Raw genomic sequence first — 17,301 nt, forward strand, 5'->3', positions numbered from 1 at the left:
CAAGTTCTAGAATATGCAGGGTGAGCACCCTGGCAGTTGGGACACTTTGGTACATTCAGTTTTGGAGTGGTCTGGTGAGCCACACAGGGGACAAATGGCCTTACCTTGACATGCTGTTTGAGAATGACCATACTTCTGGCATTTAAAGCATCTAAGTGGATTTGGAATATATGGTCAGATCTTACAGGAAAGGTAGCCAGTTTTAACTGTTCCGGGAGATTCAGAGTATTGAAGGTAAGGATAACATTTCTTTTAGGTGTAAGCACACCATCTTGTTTGGTCATTATTCTTTTGGCACTGATGGTGCATTGTGCCTTAAGTTCTTCAGCAATTTCTTCATCAAGAACATTAAGGAGATCCCATTCTGAAATGACCCCTTCTGAGGTGTTTAATGTTCTGTGTGGGGTTACAGAAATGGGAAGATCTCAAAAAGTCGTTTGTTTCAGGTGCTGTCTAGAATGACTGGGAATGGAAGTTTCTATAAGATCTCCTGAGTGAAGTCGTTTGACAATTTTTGGAGTACCTGCTACAGCCTCTATGCTTTCTGTACAAGAAATGGAGATAAGCTACTAAGAGGTTTCACTGATAAACAGTGTAAAATCAAAAAAGCAGGCAGGTCATGTGAAGAATCATCTTTTTTGATTCCTTTTGTTTGAGATGACTCAAGTTCATGCAAGCACATAGGCTCTACAATCGGTGATATTAATGGATCCATAATTGCTCCTTTTTTTGCCCTGAGTATTGAATTTATACTCAGGTTACCAAATATATACACAAAAGAAAGGTGTCTTTCCTTTCTTGGTACAAAGCTTACTTCTTTATTTAGAAAAAGTCAAAATTAGATAATGTTATAAAGGAAGGGTTTTAACAATCTCTATAATCAGTCGCTTAGAGAAAAGGTGCATTCAAATCAGTTTGGAAATATCGCTATGATGACTCGCTTGGCACTTGGGGCCCGGGGAGAAAGAGATTATTATTGAATGTGCTTCACTAAAAAAATACTTTCAGACTAGAGGATAAATATTGATATATCTTATTATAATTATAAAAATAATTATAATGAGGTATGTGCAATCTTTATCAATTTATAGAAAATTTTGATTTTATTAATGCACTGTTGGAGAAAATAAATCAACCGTTTTTCTCTTTACTATAACCTATAATGGCAGCAAAACCTAAACTAAGGTCAAGTGGTTTAAAGGTCAATCATTAGGTCTTCTCTACCTTATCATTAAGCATATGGAAAGCCATGTGAGTGACCTTGCCTGCCTGTTGTATTTTCTCTACTTCAGTCATGCAGCTAACATTTTGTATGACTATAATAGGGAAAAAACCTTGGTTGTGTGGAATTAAACCAACTGTTTGTGTACGTCAGAAAGCCACTGTTTATGGAACTGATTAACATAGATTTAATGAAATATACATTTTTCCAGCTGTACCAACACTGGACATTTTCTCTGTTTGCTATCAGTTGTGCTAAATGACATCACTGGTCACCAGCTCATGCAAGCTCTGTATGCCTAGCCACACAGCTGTAATTTTCAAGAACAATTTGTGCTAAGTTACAAAGTTTGCTAAATAATGAAAAATTGATAAGAGATAGCACTAAAAGAGAGATTCATGTTTATGATATGGGTAAATCTATAAGGCCTCAGAGAAATTATAAGAGATTTGCAAAACTATCTTGTTCTTTCATCTGTTTTTATAGCCAGCAGGATTTTTAATGCACAGATAATGCAATGGTCTCAATTCTCACTCCAGAACAAACTTGCCTTTGCAACGAATTGCCCTGGTATTGCATAACTTTCAAACAGACCGCCTTGCAAAAATCTGCTTCTACTAGTTAGTTAGCACAACTGCACCAGAAAAACAACTGAATGCAGGATAAACACTTCACAGGTTATACTATAGTTACTTAACATGCAGGTTTTGATGTGTCTGGGCATGTAGTAAGAAAGTAAGCAATCATGCATATATAAAATGTGTATAAAATTATTCTAAGAAAACAGCAAAAAAACAATAAAGTTTGTAAAAAAAACTGTATGTGATGGATAAAAATGGTTTGGATTTTTAGAATTGGCACTAAAAGTATGCCCAGAAGTACCATGAATTTTGGAAACATCAAAATTAATGCAGACCAGTGTTATCAGAGAGTAAGAACAGATATGGTGGCAGTTTTTTTTTTTTTTTGTTTTTTTTTGGCTGATGCTGTATCAGTTTCCTTCCTTGCAGCACTTTCCACTACTTATACTAAATCAAATTCAGATTCATATCACACATACACACACATCATAAAAAGATATATTCTTTAAGTTTAGCATTATGATACATTTAACACAGTGAAACCTACACTGTGTGATATGTAACATATCATTTCGCACATACTGCACATATTTTCTGCAAGAGAGGCTAAGCACACCTAATGGCTGAATAATGAAGAACAAAATTAGACAAATATTCCCAAAAATAAAAATAAAAAAATCTGATTTAATGGCAAAGACAGATTTTTGCAAAAGAAATGGGGAAAAAAGGCTATGTTAGAAAGGAGAAGGGAGTTAAAAAGATGGAATCTCTATCAAAAATATGGAGAGCTGGCAGCTGTGAGCAAGACATGGTTGTTTGAGGAGAATAATATTGTGATGAAAAAGCTATTTCTGGATGAAGGACCACCTCTAAATCCAACTGATTACCTTTAGGATGTTTTGTAACAATAACTGAGGGCCAGAATAAGACATCCCACTTCATGAAGAGAATTAGCCACAGCATTATGGGAGGAGTGGAGAAAGTTTACAATTCACACATACCAAAAACTTGTAGGAAGTGTCTTCTAAAGGGTTAATGATATCATTGATATCAGTAACCCTTGAAGATTATGCTAAAGATTAAAAATTTATTTATTTTTTTAATCAGAAGTCTTTTCATTTAGTGTCTCAATTTTAATCTCTATTTTGAACCTTTGGATTTATTGAACAATATAGGTTATATTCATTGTAGAGGCAATGAATTGCATAGCCCTACTGAAATATAAATAGTTTGTGTGAGCATGGGAAGCTTTACAGATAGACATCAGTTACTTGGGCATTCCAGGTGGTAAAATGCCAGATAAAGCTTTTATATAAAAAAACTTGTTGCTTTCAAAAAATCTGTCTGAACAGATGTAAGCATTAACTACAGTCTGTTTTTTTTTTGTTTATTTATATTTTTATTTTTTGATATAGTATACACATTTCACACACAGATACAGAAATAGATTCTACAGATTTTCTAAAAGATTTTCAACTGATTTTTCTATATGATTCTATGGCTATTTAAAATTTTAGAAAAGCCACTGCTTTGGAATATCCATTTTCCATTATATATTTAATAAACTAGCAAACAAAAGGAATACCAAAGATACCGTACTTCATATGGAAGTCGAATAGTTTCAGTATCACTACCAGTTCGGGTCTTCAACATCAGGGAATAGCCTTCATTTCCTGGATATAAGTTTACAACTAAGCAATTTAACTTTTCCTTACTTACAAGTTTCTCTAAAATTTTGGAGCCAGGAAAGAGATCCTAAAAAAAAGGAAAATTTCTTTTTTAAGCAGTGAGCAATATAAATGTACAGAATAAAGATTACTGAATTGAAAAATAATAACTACAAAAGTCAGAAATATTTTCATAAAAAAACCAAGTAAATAAACCACCTTAAATCATAGAGTTTGTACAATTCTAAAAAATTACACCGGTGGAGAGCCCTTTGATTTAAATCAATATCTTTTTTTTTTAACTGTAGATCTTGGTTAGGTACATCTGACTGTGTAAGCTTCCTATCTCTTTAAATGCTGCTCAAATGCAAACATCAAGTTCAGCAGCATTTCTTTCAGTACGCAGTTTAGTAACATCTTCATCATAATTTTTCACAACTGGAACCAAATGTGAACATTCTTTTTTTTTTTTTTTTTTTTTTTAATTTCATTTCCATTTTTTTTAAAAAAACTGAAACTACTAAGTGAGCATTGTATTTCTTTTAAATATATACAGGAAACCCCCATATAACACGGTACTTCTACAACACGGTTTCATTCTAACACGATTGATAAATTGCGGCAAAATCCTCGCAAAACACGGTACTTATATATATATATATATATTTTTTTTTTTTTTTTTTTATGTAAACCCCCAAACACGAGACGTATTAGAACCTATAGTACTTGGTACCGTGCTTGGGCTGGAGGCTGAAAAGACGAAAGAAGATATTTGTTGACATTGGACACAGTTTTGCTCTAACACGGATTGAGAATTGCGGGAAATCTCACATAATGTGGTATTTTTGAACTTCTGTGCTGGGTAAACCCTGCTATTATTTTAGATGTAATTTTTAAACATTTCCATTTCTTTTTATGAATCTCCGCTGTTCACTTGCTAGTCATTATTGCCTTTGTGTTATTTTTCTAAAGCACATTTCTGGAGGTCACTACTATAAAAAAATAAAAACAATTTGCAGTTTCAGGTTTATCAGTCTTTTCTGTTAGTGTAATCAATTATAAACAGGTAGTAAACTTGATCTTCTTGCATTTGCTATAGTACCTATAGCTGTAATTCTATGGGTTTTCACATTATTATGGTGAAATCCCTTTCCATGAAATATTCAATCATATAAAAAACATAAATAAATATTCAGAAACTCATTATTCCATATCTCACTTGTGTGTATCATGTTCTTTGTTATTAATTGCTTATCATTTTTATTGTTTTAAATTTTACAACAATGAATAGAAATATCAATTACTTAGTAAGTACATATTACAGTACGTATTAATTAAGCTATATGCGTAAGCATAAATTAATTTTATTTTGCTAACTGGAAAATATTCTTCAGAATTTCCCATATCATTTCACTTTGTTAATGGGTAAGGTAATAAAGTTAAATTTGTGCTTGATATCTTTAAAGTGGGGGTCCAGTGTATTTTGTTGGGAGATCCCTAGGTTAGGTTCTGTGCTATTGAACTTGTGCTTGTTTGAGACTATAAAAAATTGTGACTTCAAAGCATGCAGTTCGTGACTTTTAAAGAGAGCAAAAGGTGCATGAAATCTAGATGCTGCAGAAGAGATTGTGCTTAGCAGCAATGAAGAGGAAGAAAATTAAATGAATATACATTATCTGACATATAAGTATCATGGTTTGTAAGGTAAGAGGTTTGTTCAGTTATTACTATTTAAGTTACTACTATTATAAAAATAATAGTTAAAATATTAAGTTATTACTACTATGAAAATTAAGTTTCTGATAGTTATTAAAAAAATGGTGTATTCTGTTAGCTTTTGGAACGTAACCTCCCCTTTTTGTACTGATTCTTAGTCCTGTATAACATGGTTTCACACTACACAAGATTTTATGGGAACCTAACTACCGTCTTATATGAGGGTTGCCTGTATTTATATACAATATATTAATAATTGCATATAATTATGGAAAAATCTACTTTCTAGATAAAAAAATACTCTAATAAAGCAGCAAAAATAGGTGAATATATTAAGCATGGAATAAGTTAATATGGATTAGATTCCATGAAATTTGATATAAAATTTATTTTATATCAAATTTCATTCCTTTATTTAATTGATACTTTGAGGCATCAATTAAATAAAGGAATGGGGCTGCATTTCAACGTATGCTAATATGGTTTAATAAAAACACTTCATTGTATTATATTTTTCTATCTTGCCACCTTAGAAAAACTGTGTTCTCTTTAAATTAAGAGTGACATGCTTGGACTTTTGGTCACTTTAAAAATAGCACTGTTATCTATGAATCAACCTAAGCTTACTAATATCATTTTTAATCAAAAATCACCAAGAAGGTGAATATGTTATTCATTAAAAAATTATAGCCATCACTATTACAAAGCTTCTCCATGACAGCAAGACAAAAAAATAAATAAATAAAATAAAATAAAAATAAATCATGCTGTAAAGCATTTTTAATAAACTGTCTCAAAGTATATTCTAAATAATCCTGAAAACTGAAATGGGTCAGTACTATTATTCCAAAACTACAAAAAAAAAAAAAATTGAATTTGAAAAACAAAAAATTCAAATTAAACAAAAAAAAAGTAATGTAAATATCAATTTTAATATTCCTTTAGTACAAATTTTGACTTTCAATCGGCATCCCTGATTTTCTTGGAATCCAAGAAGTACATACAAAAACCAGACTAAGTTTTAGGAATTCTGCTTATGACTATGTGCAAGTTCATGTAATAATAAGCTTAAGCATTTCTTGAGAATGCTATGTTTGTAATAAAAATTAACAACAGGTCAGAAAAATTACTTATAGCGGAACATAGGCAACAAAAATCATCTTATTTTTGGTTTTTAGTTCATATCTCACATGTCATTGTTTCAGTTTAATTAGTTGGATTATAATTTGCCAATGAAATTCTGTTTAATTTGAATTCTGTAATTCAAATTAAACGTTTTTGGTCAATATTGTTTGGTCGACAGTTGTTAGTATTAGCTCACTAATGCTAATAGGTTTCTGTGTCAGGTGTTAATGTATATGTATCCCATGCATTTTTCTTCTCTGTCATATGTCTCATTAGTTCATCTGACATCCATTCAGGCCTAAGACTTGAACAATATTTCTTAGTTGGTATGTAAAACCTAGTAGCTTCCTAGATAAGTTCTTTGAATGCTTCCCATTTTGAATTTGCTGTCGGTAACATTTTCAGTTGATCCCACTGTATAGAATTTAAATACTGTCTCAGTCCATCGTAGTCGCCTTTACGAAAGCAAAAACCCTTCCCTTTACCCCTGATGGTAGTTACCTCTTTGAGTAAATCCCACTTCAGCACACTGTGATCACTGCCACCTAGTGGTTCCTTTATCTGCAGATTCTTAATGGATGAAGAATCGCTACTGATAATCAAATCAAGAGTATTACTCCCTCTAGTTGCCTCCCGAACATGCTGATGTAGAAAACAATCATCCAATAAATCCACAAAAGCCTTGCTAGTGTGTGAGTGACCAACCCACAAATTCCAGTCAATATCTGGGAAATTAAAATCCTCCATTATAAGACTCTCTGATGTACTAGCCCACTGGCGCCTCCGTAGCCAGGTAGGAAGGAGCAGCAGTGCGTAGCACACGCTTCTTGATTAGACCGGGGTTCGAGCCCGTCACCACCAAATATGGAGGATGCGGAAAGGTCAGAGAATGACTATCGCATATCCCGGAGCAATATGGCCTTAGTTGCTAATGCTCCTAAAAACCAAATAACAAACAATAACAAACTAGCCCACTCTATTTCCCTGTATAGTTACTTATTATACTCATCAGAGTCATTAGGCCTATAGTACACTCCTACTCTCAATTTTGATCTCCCAATGCTTATGTCACACCAAACTGACTCAACACTGCACTGTCCAGTGATGTCGACTGGCTTCACTTCCTTGGATTTTATGTGTTTCTTAACTAATAGCATAATCCCTCCTCCCTTCCTATCCTGTCTATCCTTTCTGTAGATGTTGTACTCCCCAAATTCCAGTTCTGCATTCCTTATATCTGTGTGACACCACGTCTCTGATATCCCAACAATATCCGCCTTTGATGCTTTGAGCAACACCTCAAATTCATCAAATTTATTTACAATATTATATACCAATTTATAGTTATATAGTTGCCTTTTTGTGATTGTGGGCTGGCAGTATACGTAGCTGCTAGCATTCGTTTCATAATGGATTGGTGACTGTGTCAATGGATTTGATGACTGATCATCAAAAAGATACGTGGGAAATGTACTTTGCCCAATTTGCTTTGAAAAATTTCCATTTATGCGGTTTTCTGAAATTATGTGATAGGATGTTTGAATTCGACATATTAATGGGTAGTGATCACTATTGAGGGTCTATCTTAGAGTAGCACAATTTGCTGCTGCCAACAACTTTAAGGTCATGAGTACCTGGTTTCCAAGAAAGAATATTCATAAACATAAATGGATAATCCCTGGTAAAAATCAGGCTAATCAGGTTGATCTGTACTGGTCCCTAAGAGGTGGGCTACTGCAATTGAAAATGTCTGTTCTTTTCAGGGCACCAGCTCTGATTCTGATCATTTTCTAGTCAGAGCCAGACCGAAGTATAAAATAGCCCTAGAAAACGCTGAGAAAACTAAGTGGTGGAATGTAGAGAAATCAAATGATAGACTTGTTGAAACTAAGTACCAGGCAGAGTTGGCCCAAAGGCTGCAGGAATAGGAAAACAGTGACAAAACTGAAGATGAATGGACTTGCATAAAGGGAGCAATTCTGGGTGGAGAACGTGTAACCTTGGGTGAGACCTCAAGGCCAAGAAATGAGGAATGGTATTATGATGAGTGATGAATAGCAGTAGAATTGAAGACAAGCGAGGGTGAAATGTTTGCAGCAGAATAGCAGAGCAAATAGTGAACACTGCAAGGAAAAATGGATTGCCACAGCTAGGATATATAGAAAGAAAAAGAGAGAAGCTTTGAGGAGGAAGGTCAACGAAATGGTGGAACATTACAACAAGAAGGAAAGTAGAAAGTTTCATAAGAAGAAAGTACACAGGAATTCCAATCAAAAGTTACTGCATGTAGAGATAGTGAAGGAAACTTGCTGGCTAAGAGAAAGGAGGTTGTGAAATGGTAGAAAGAGTATTTTGAGGGCATCTTGACAGGAGGTAAGACTGAAACAAAACAGCTATTGTACTATACAGTAAAACCGTGCATTGAAGACCCTAGCTTTGAAAAAAGTTATTAAGTGCTTAAAGAACTTTAAAGCACTGGGAGCTGATGGAATAACTGCAGAGTTGCTCAAGAATGGTGGAGTGACACTATGGATAAGAATACATAACTGATACTATTAATATGGAAAAAATCCCGGATGAATGGACACTTGGAATCATACAGCCGAATCACAAGAAAGGTGATAAACTGCTTTGATCTAACTATAGAGGTATTACATTGCTTAGCATTACTTACAAGGTTTTGTCTGGATTTATTTATAACAGACTAGCAGCATATTTAAATAAAATCATTGGAGAATATCAGTGTGGTTTTAGACCCAATTGCTCAACAACTGACCAAATCTTCATCTTGAGGCAGATACAGGAAAAAACATTTGAGTGCAGTATAACTTATTAACCTATATATAGATTTCAAACAAGCTTTTGATTCTCTCAACAGAGAAAAAATGAGCTGACCAGGTTAGCTGGGTGGGTAAAGTGCTTGCCTGGCAACCCAAAGGTCATGGGTTCGAATCCCACCTCAGGCTTGGATCAGAGTACAAAATGCAAAAAACTTTGGAAGATGCGTTATGGCCACAGAAGCCGATGCGGCAACAACTAACAAACAAAAAAACAAGAGAAAATGATAAATGATCTTCTCTTGGGCATACCACAAAGATTGTAAGGCTCATAAAAGCAACCCTGGAGCTCTAAAGCAATGGTGAGAATTGACAAAGAGGTGACGACTGCCTTTGACATTAATGTTGGTGTTAGACAAGGTGATGCACTCTCTACTATGTTATTTAACTTGGTTTTAGAAGCAGCTGTCAGAAAATTAGAAGTGATTGGACACATAGGCACAAAGACAGTGCAGGTCTGGGCATATGCTGATGATGTTGCTATTATCGGTAGAACTAAAGGAGCACTGGAGGAAACAGTGGCCAGGCTGGATACAGAAGCACAAAGAAGAGGACTTAGGATAAATGAAGCAAAGACAAAATATATGGAATTCCGGAGAACAGTAGATAAATAGAAAATTTAAGAACCAGCAGCTTCTCATTTGAGCATGTTCAGAATTTCATTTATCTATGTTCACAGATAAACCAGTCCAACTCTATTACTAATGAAAATAAGTTCCATATCCTGAGTGGAAACAGATGTTTCTATGCACATGAAAAATTAATGAAGTCCAGAGTACTGAACAGACATTTAAAATTAAGAATATACAAACGCCTCATTAGACCAGTTGTGACATGCGGTTGTGAATCTTGGAATTAACAAGTAAAGATGAGCAATTGTTGAGTGTTTGAGCGTAGAATTTTATGAAAAGTTTTTGGGCCAGTACATGAAGAAGTTGATGGATCCTGAAGGATCAGAATGAACTATGAACTTGACCATCTTATTCAGGGTACAGATACCGTCAAATTTGTGAAGAGCCAGAGACTTGCCTGGTTGGGACATGTTATGAGAATGGATGACAGCAGAACAACTAAGAGTATAATGAAATGAAAACCTACTGGAAGGAGGGCAAGAGGAAGACCACGGAAAAGATGGATGGATGACATAGAAGAAGATTTAAAGATCATGAGAGTAAGAATTTGGAGAATTTTGACTTCTGGGAGGGCTTATTGGTGGAACATTGTTGAGAAGGCTAAGACCCACCGTGGGTTATAATGCCAGAAGAAGTGGATCATCAAGAACTATCCACTCAATATTAGGAAAGAAGGTCAGAGAGCAAACAGTGATCTATTGCAGAGATTGATCATGTAGGAGATGGATGTAAGTTGGTGAGCCAGTATTTAGTATGGTTAGATTTTGTCTGTCAATGAGTAGTCCTCATCCATCTGCAGTGGAAGAACAAACCACATGATGGATGGTGTCCATTGAAATCACCCAATAGACAGAAAGGAGTTGGCAACTGCAGAATAAGATCTTCACGTTCAAGGCCAAAATGGTACAAGGATGATTGTGTGGCAAGTAGATCAAAACAAGGGTCAAAGTAATATCAATCACTATACACACAGCAACAGCTTCAACGGAGGTTTGTAAAGCAATGCCTTTGTAGAGGACTCGTGAATCTAGAAGTATGGCTATCCCCTCTGTGACCACCATTATTTGTAACAGGTCTGTCTTATTGAATGACAATATAATTTTTTTTATCGAGAGAGAGATACATGAGATGTTAAATATGTCTATCATAAACAGATTCCAGCTGGATTATGATTATTAATTATCTTATGGATGTCATCAATATTGCTGCAAAAGCCTCTGCAATTCCAATGGATGACAATGGTCACTCTTTGAATTCAAATGAAGAAGCTGAATATGTCTGCTTTTTGGAAGTCTGCTTGAGTGTCCATAAGGAAGGTGTCAATGTGTTTCTTCCTAGAAGAATTTGTGTTTTCAATTTGAACAGGTCCTACAGGAGTCTGTTGTTAGTCCTACCTGCAGTCGGTTGTTTTAAAGATTCAGTTGTAGAAGACAGCAAAGGCTGAGACCATTCAAAAATAGATATTAGTGGAATTTATGTATCAGTCTGAACTGATGCTGAATGAAATCTTTGGGAAGCTTCAGCATGTGTACACCTTGGCATATGTTGTTGTAATTGTTTTCTTGCTTCTGAATATGAGACTCTTTTTCTATCTTATATTTCTGGATTTTTTTCTCATATTTCCACTGCTCATAAGTTTTGGAGAAGGCTGGGTGATTACTTTTACAACTGGGGCAAAGCGAAGAATGGGCATTAAGGTCAGCTTGAACATGCTCCTTCAATACAGAATTTGGACATACTGAGCCACCTCAGCAGACCATTTTAGAGTGTCAAATTTCTGACACTTGATAATATCTTATGGAGCACAGAATATAAGATTAAATGCAACAGTTTAAATACATGATTTTCATTGATGAAGGTAGTTTCGCTGAGCTGAATATTAATATGATGCTGCAAGTTGGTATAATCTTCCATCTTTCTTCAGTATAATTCTTTTTGCCTATGTGATCTTCTGACCCTGCAGTTCCTGGACAATTTCCTTCTTTGAGACATTCATTAGGTACCATTTTGAAATTACTCCATTGGAGGTACTGAGTATGGCATGTGGGGGCATCTTAACTGGAACTCCATTAAATGAGGTGAATTTGAAAATAGATTCAGCATTTGTGGCTGGTAATCTCAACCAGCAGGTTGTCAAATTTAAATCTTTTCACTATTCTGGGGGAACCAGCTACATTTTCAAGAAATTTCTGTATGAGATATGGCAATAGATTGCCTGTGTACTGATTTGTTAAAGAATGTAGAACCAGGTAACTTGGATGTTCTAGTTGGGGAGCACCTGTCTTCAGTCTCTTTGGGTTGGTTAAGTCATCATCACATTGATGCAAATTCATGGCTATCTTATGGAAAGCTGTCACAGTTTATGTCTGCTCCTTTTGGCCCAGGGCATTAGCTTTACCACCCAGGTTTCTGGGCCCCACCACAGGAAGGCAGGAGCAGTGCTACAAGGTGACCAACCAGCTGAGTTAGTTTGTCAGCACTGTTAGGAAAAGAAACAGAAAGGTGGATTTCCTTTCTAGAACTCTGCCTACTTCTTGTAGTACAAAAGAGCTACTCTAATTTATAAATAAAGGAAAACAATAGTTGAAACAAAACAGAATCCATTCACTGAAAAGCTCTTTAGAAATAATGCTTTGAGGAATGCACTGGAATCTCTTGACCACAGAACGTTTAGCACCTGGGGTCAGGCTACAATTCAAATGCTGTACAAATACACCGTTTCTCAAAAAATAATATTCAAAATAAAAAAGGACAGAATGGCCAAATACCAGTGCTTGAAGAAAAGATTCCTTTCCCTCAAAAAAATGTAATCTGGTATCTCAATAAGTACTAAGTGGCCAAATTTTACACTAGAGCTTACTGTCGTGCATTGCATTTGCAAAAATGGGATCAGCAACAGCAGATGGTAGTTTTTCTTGGCGATTCTACTATCTGTAATCTATGTAATCTAATGTTGATTCTACTATCAGCAGGTAATTATGCTTGGCGATTCTACTATCTGTAAAACTGGAAATATGTTATACAATAAGAATATATGGAACAGAACCAACGTATGTCTGAAGGAGTAAGAGGTAATGATATTATAGAATAATTACCATTTTTTTAAGCACATGCAAGTTGATATTATTGTACATGGATGGATGACATAGAAGTCCTCTCCTATGTCATCCATCCAGAAATGATAATGTTATGCATTAGTACCAACACAACAATTTTAGGCTTTATTTAACAAGTGTCCAGTGTTGGTCCCCTCACTGTTTTTAATATATATTTATGATATTGATATAGGAATTCGGGTTTCATGTCTAAGTTTGCTGATGATACAAAGGTGGGCAGAGTGGTTCTTTTCTCTGTGTGCCATCTCCTAACGGGGGCCGGTGACCACCACAGCAAATGTCTCTCTGTCTCTGGTATTTCTGAACAGCTGCTCAGTGTTCAGTTCTGTCCAATTCTTAATGTTATCAAGTCACAATGTACATCTTCTCCCTGGCTTTCGTCTTCTTTTTCCTTCCATTCTCCCCTCAATAATTAGCTGTGGAATTGTGTATCTGTTGTTCCTCATCAGGTGTCCAAATAAGCAGTTTTTCTTTTCTTTATGTCCTTCAGCAATTCACAGGGTTTTCCAATTCTCTGCAGGACACTCTCATTGGTCACTCTTGCTGTCTATGGTAACTTTAACATTCTTCTGTATATCCACATTTCAAATGCTTCTAGTTTTTTCGAGATGTTGGTTTTCAGTGTCCTGTCTTGGCACCATACAAAAAACTGACCAAAGGTAACATCTCATTATCCAGATTGTAAGGTGGAGATCCAGGTTTCCGTTGCACAATGTAGGTCTCATTTTAGGAAAATACTGCCTGGCCATTTCAATCCTTGCTTTTATTTCCATATCCGGTTAGTTTTTGTCATTGATTCAACAGTCTAGAGATTTGATTTTGTCAACTCTCTCTATCAGCCTTCTGTTTAACATGAGGGGAGGTGTTCGCATAACCCCATTAAGGACTATGGCTTTAGTCTTGTTGATATTAATCCCGAGGCCCATTCTTTTACTTTCCTCACTGACATGATTGAGGAGTATTTGTAAGTCCTGCATATTGGTTGTAAAAAGCAGTGTCATTAGCATTACCATTAGTAGAGGCATTTGATGCAAGAAAGCAAGCTTATGCAGCATCAGCCAAAAAAAAAAAAAAAAAAAACCCACTTCCACTTCACCCCTCTGTTCGTTCAAAATACCTGTCCAGCTGAGCCTTAAACTTATTTAGGCTATCAACCTCCACCACAAGGGATGGCAGTCTGTTCCACCAACCAACCACCCGCTGGCTAAAGGCAAATTTCCGCACGTCTATCCTACATCTGTCTTTCCTCAATTTGAATTTATGCCCTCTCAGGTGATTTTTCTGAGCTAGAGGAAGAATCCCATCAGCATTGAGCATGCTTAAACCATTCAAGGCTTTATACACCTCTATCAGATCACCTCGCTGGTGCCTAGTCTCCAGACACTGTAATTTGCAAAACTTAAGCCTTTCTTCGTAAGAGCACCCCTTTGTTCCATTCACTAATCTTGTTGCCCTTCTCTGTACTCATTCCAGCAGCTCTACATCCTTCTTGAAATGAGGCCTCCAGACCTGTATACAGTACTCTAGGTGTGGCCTGACCATTGCCTTATACAATGGAATAATCACCTCCTTATCCCTGCTGGAAAAATTCCTGTATATCATTGACAATACTCCATGAGCTACTCTTGCAGCCCGTCTGCACTGCTCAGAGAACTTCATATCTGCCTGCACAACCACCCCCAAGTCCCTTTCATTCTCTACCACTGTCAGTGTAGTACCACAGAGTTGATACGTTGCTCTGGGGTTGCTGTTTCCCATGTGTAGTACTTTACATTTGTCAATGTTAAACTTCATTTGCCACCTCTCAGCCCATCTGCTCAACCTTTCCAGATCCTGTTGCAGCAGCATAGTGTCAGTAGTGTCCTTGACAACCCTGCCAACCTTTGTATCATCTGCAAACTTGGACATTAAGCTTGATATACCCTCATCAATATCATTTATAAATACAGAAAACAATAATGGACCCAACACTGAGCCCTGAGGGACTCCACTAATAACGTTAGTCCACGATGAGCAGTGTCCATTGATTACCACTCTCTGTCTTCTCCCCCTCAACCACCCCTTTATCCATAGCAGCAATTTGCCTCCAATGTCACACTGCTCCAATTTGTGTAGCAGTCTTCCATGTGCAACAGTATCAAAAGCCTTTCTAAGATCCAAGTATATAATATCAAAGTTATTCCCTGCATCCAGTTCTTTTGTGACTGCATCATAGTATCCAATCAAGTTGGTCAGGCAAGACTTCCCCTTAACAAAACCATGCTGTGTCTGAGCTATAACTGAAGTCTTGTCTAAATGATCCTGCAGTGCTTCTTTAACCAGTGCCTCCATTAATTTTCCTGGAACAGAAGTTAAGCTCACAGGTCTATAATTACTTGTGTCAGCCTTTGATCCTCCTTTGTGAATTGGGGTCACATTTGCACATTTCCAGTCTATGGGTACCTCCCCTGAGTCCAAGGAAGCTCTCATAATTATGGCTAAGGGTTTGCTTACTTCCTTTGCTGCCTCCTTTAATATAACTGGATAGATCCCATCCACCCCGGGTGCCTTTCTTGTGTTTATCTTCAACAGTTTCTCCTCCACTTTACTCCCAGTTATTTCAAGATTCTGTAGCTTACTGCTAGAGTTGAATACACCTCTGGCATTCCCCTCGCTGAATAACTCCTCATGTGTCATCTGCATAGTGAAGGTTGTTAATCACTCTACCATTGACAGATATTCCTTCATTTCTTCCATCTAATGCTCTCTTGAAGATAATGTCTGAGTAAATGTTAAACAGGAGGGGGAAGAGTACATATCCTTGCCTAACTCCACGTTCAATGTTGATGTTTTCAGTCTTTCTGCCATCAACTACAACAGATGCTGTTTGGTTCCTGTATAGGTGTTTGATTATTCGGATGTCCTTTTCCTAGAGGATCTCGATGAGCTTGGTGTGTTGAATTCAATCAAAGGCCTTTTCAAAGTCAATAAAACAAAGATAGGCATCAATCTGTTGTTCTCTGCACCTTTGCATCATGGGCACAAAATAGTGCTTCTCTTGTACCCAGCCCTTCCCTAGATCCAAACTGCACTTCATCCATCGACTCCTCACAATTCCTGAAAATCTGATTTAGAATTATTTTTAGGATCATTTTGAGAACTTTTCTCATCAAGCTGATTAGTCTGAAGTCTCCACAAGTCCTGGTGTTTAGTTTTTTGAGAAGAGTGATGAACATTGATGTCAGCCAGTCCCAAAGGATGTTGCCCATGTCATAAATACTGTTAAATAATTCAACAAGAATGTCGATGTTTTTGTAGTCGAGCAATTTGACTATTTCCACTGCGATTTAATCAGATCCTTTTGCTTTTCCCTTCTTCATTGATTTAATCACTATCACATCTTAGGATGGATGGATGGCCCTACCACTGCATCATTGTCAACTAACTCACATTCCCTGTCAGCAAAGAGGTCTTTTATGTATTTAGTCCACGTGTCCAATTTTTCTAATTCTTCCATGATAATTTCACCTTTGTCATTTCAGATTGAAGTCGGTCGTTTCCTTCTATTAATTCCAGAAATCTCTTTAATCTTTTTGTGAAGATTGAGTTCTTCATTTTTCTGTGATATAGTTCCTTTTAGCTCCTTTAATTTTGTTCTTAATCAGTCTATTCACCTCCTTGTATCTTAGTGCATTGCAGTTCTTAAATGCTCTGCGCTTCTCCACAAGCGTCAAAATTTCATCTGCCATCCAGTCCTTCTTCAGACATTTTCCGTAACCTAGAACTTCTGAGCTTGTTTCAGTCAAGACAGATTTAAAACTTTTCTAAATATCTTCCACTCCCCTGTCCTCCTGCCTATGAATGTGTTGCTTTCTTTCGTCAAGGCATGTCTTACATTAACTGATACATTTCTGGATTTCTTAACTTCTCTAAGTCAACTTTCTTCATTGGTTGCTTTCTCCTAGTAGCCTTTGATCTCAGCTTGATCTCGGTTATGACTGGATTGTGGTGGGAATCAACATCTGCACTGGGATATGTCTTGGTGCTTTTAATACTGCTCTGGAAACACTGATTAATCATGATATTCATGATTAATCATGAATCTCTTTAAAAGTTACAGCTGTCAGTTACAGGCTCCACAAAAACGATAAGTTTGCCTTTTATTTACATGATTGTTATTTTATATTGTACTTAATACGTAGTCATATAGTTATAGTTACGCTGGTTATTTTTTATTTTTAATTTAGATAAAGAGTTTTTGTGGATTTTACTTACGATAGGTAAAACCGTTATTTCGTTCCATTTTTGTAGCCACTGTTTTTGGATATAGTGGTAGGGAATTCAAATTTTTTTAATTGAGGTAGCTAGGTAGCTCTAACGCATAATTATATAGTAATACGCTTCACTGTTTCTATTTAATAGTTTC

The 17,301-nt window shown here is 36.2% G+C and overlaps 1 protein-coding gene across 2 annotated transcripts in view; it reads right to left on the reverse strand.

Annotated features, from left to right (window-relative positions):
- Positions 1-17,301, reverse strand: part of Spt20 (transcription factor Spt20 homolog) — a 357,561-nt gene that overhangs the window by 261,921 nt on the left and 78,339 nt on the right. For both annotated transcript variants that reach the window (XM_090388213.1, XM_090388212.1), the window contains exon 5: positions 3,403-3,558. In XM_090388213.1, the coding sequence (XP_090244339.1) occupies positions 3,403-3,558 (156 nt within the window). The remainder of the gene's footprint in view (positions 1-3,402; positions 3,559-17,301) is intronic.

The sequence above is a fragment of the Mastigoproctus giganteus genome, chromosome 2 (assembly GCF_048544385.1).
Source record: "Mastigoproctus giganteus isolate SK-2022 chromosome 2, ASM4854438v1, whole genome shotgun sequence".
Classification (NCBI taxonomy): Eukaryota; Metazoa; Arthropoda; class Arachnida; order Uropygi; family Thelyphonidae; genus Mastigoproctus; species Mastigoproctus giganteus.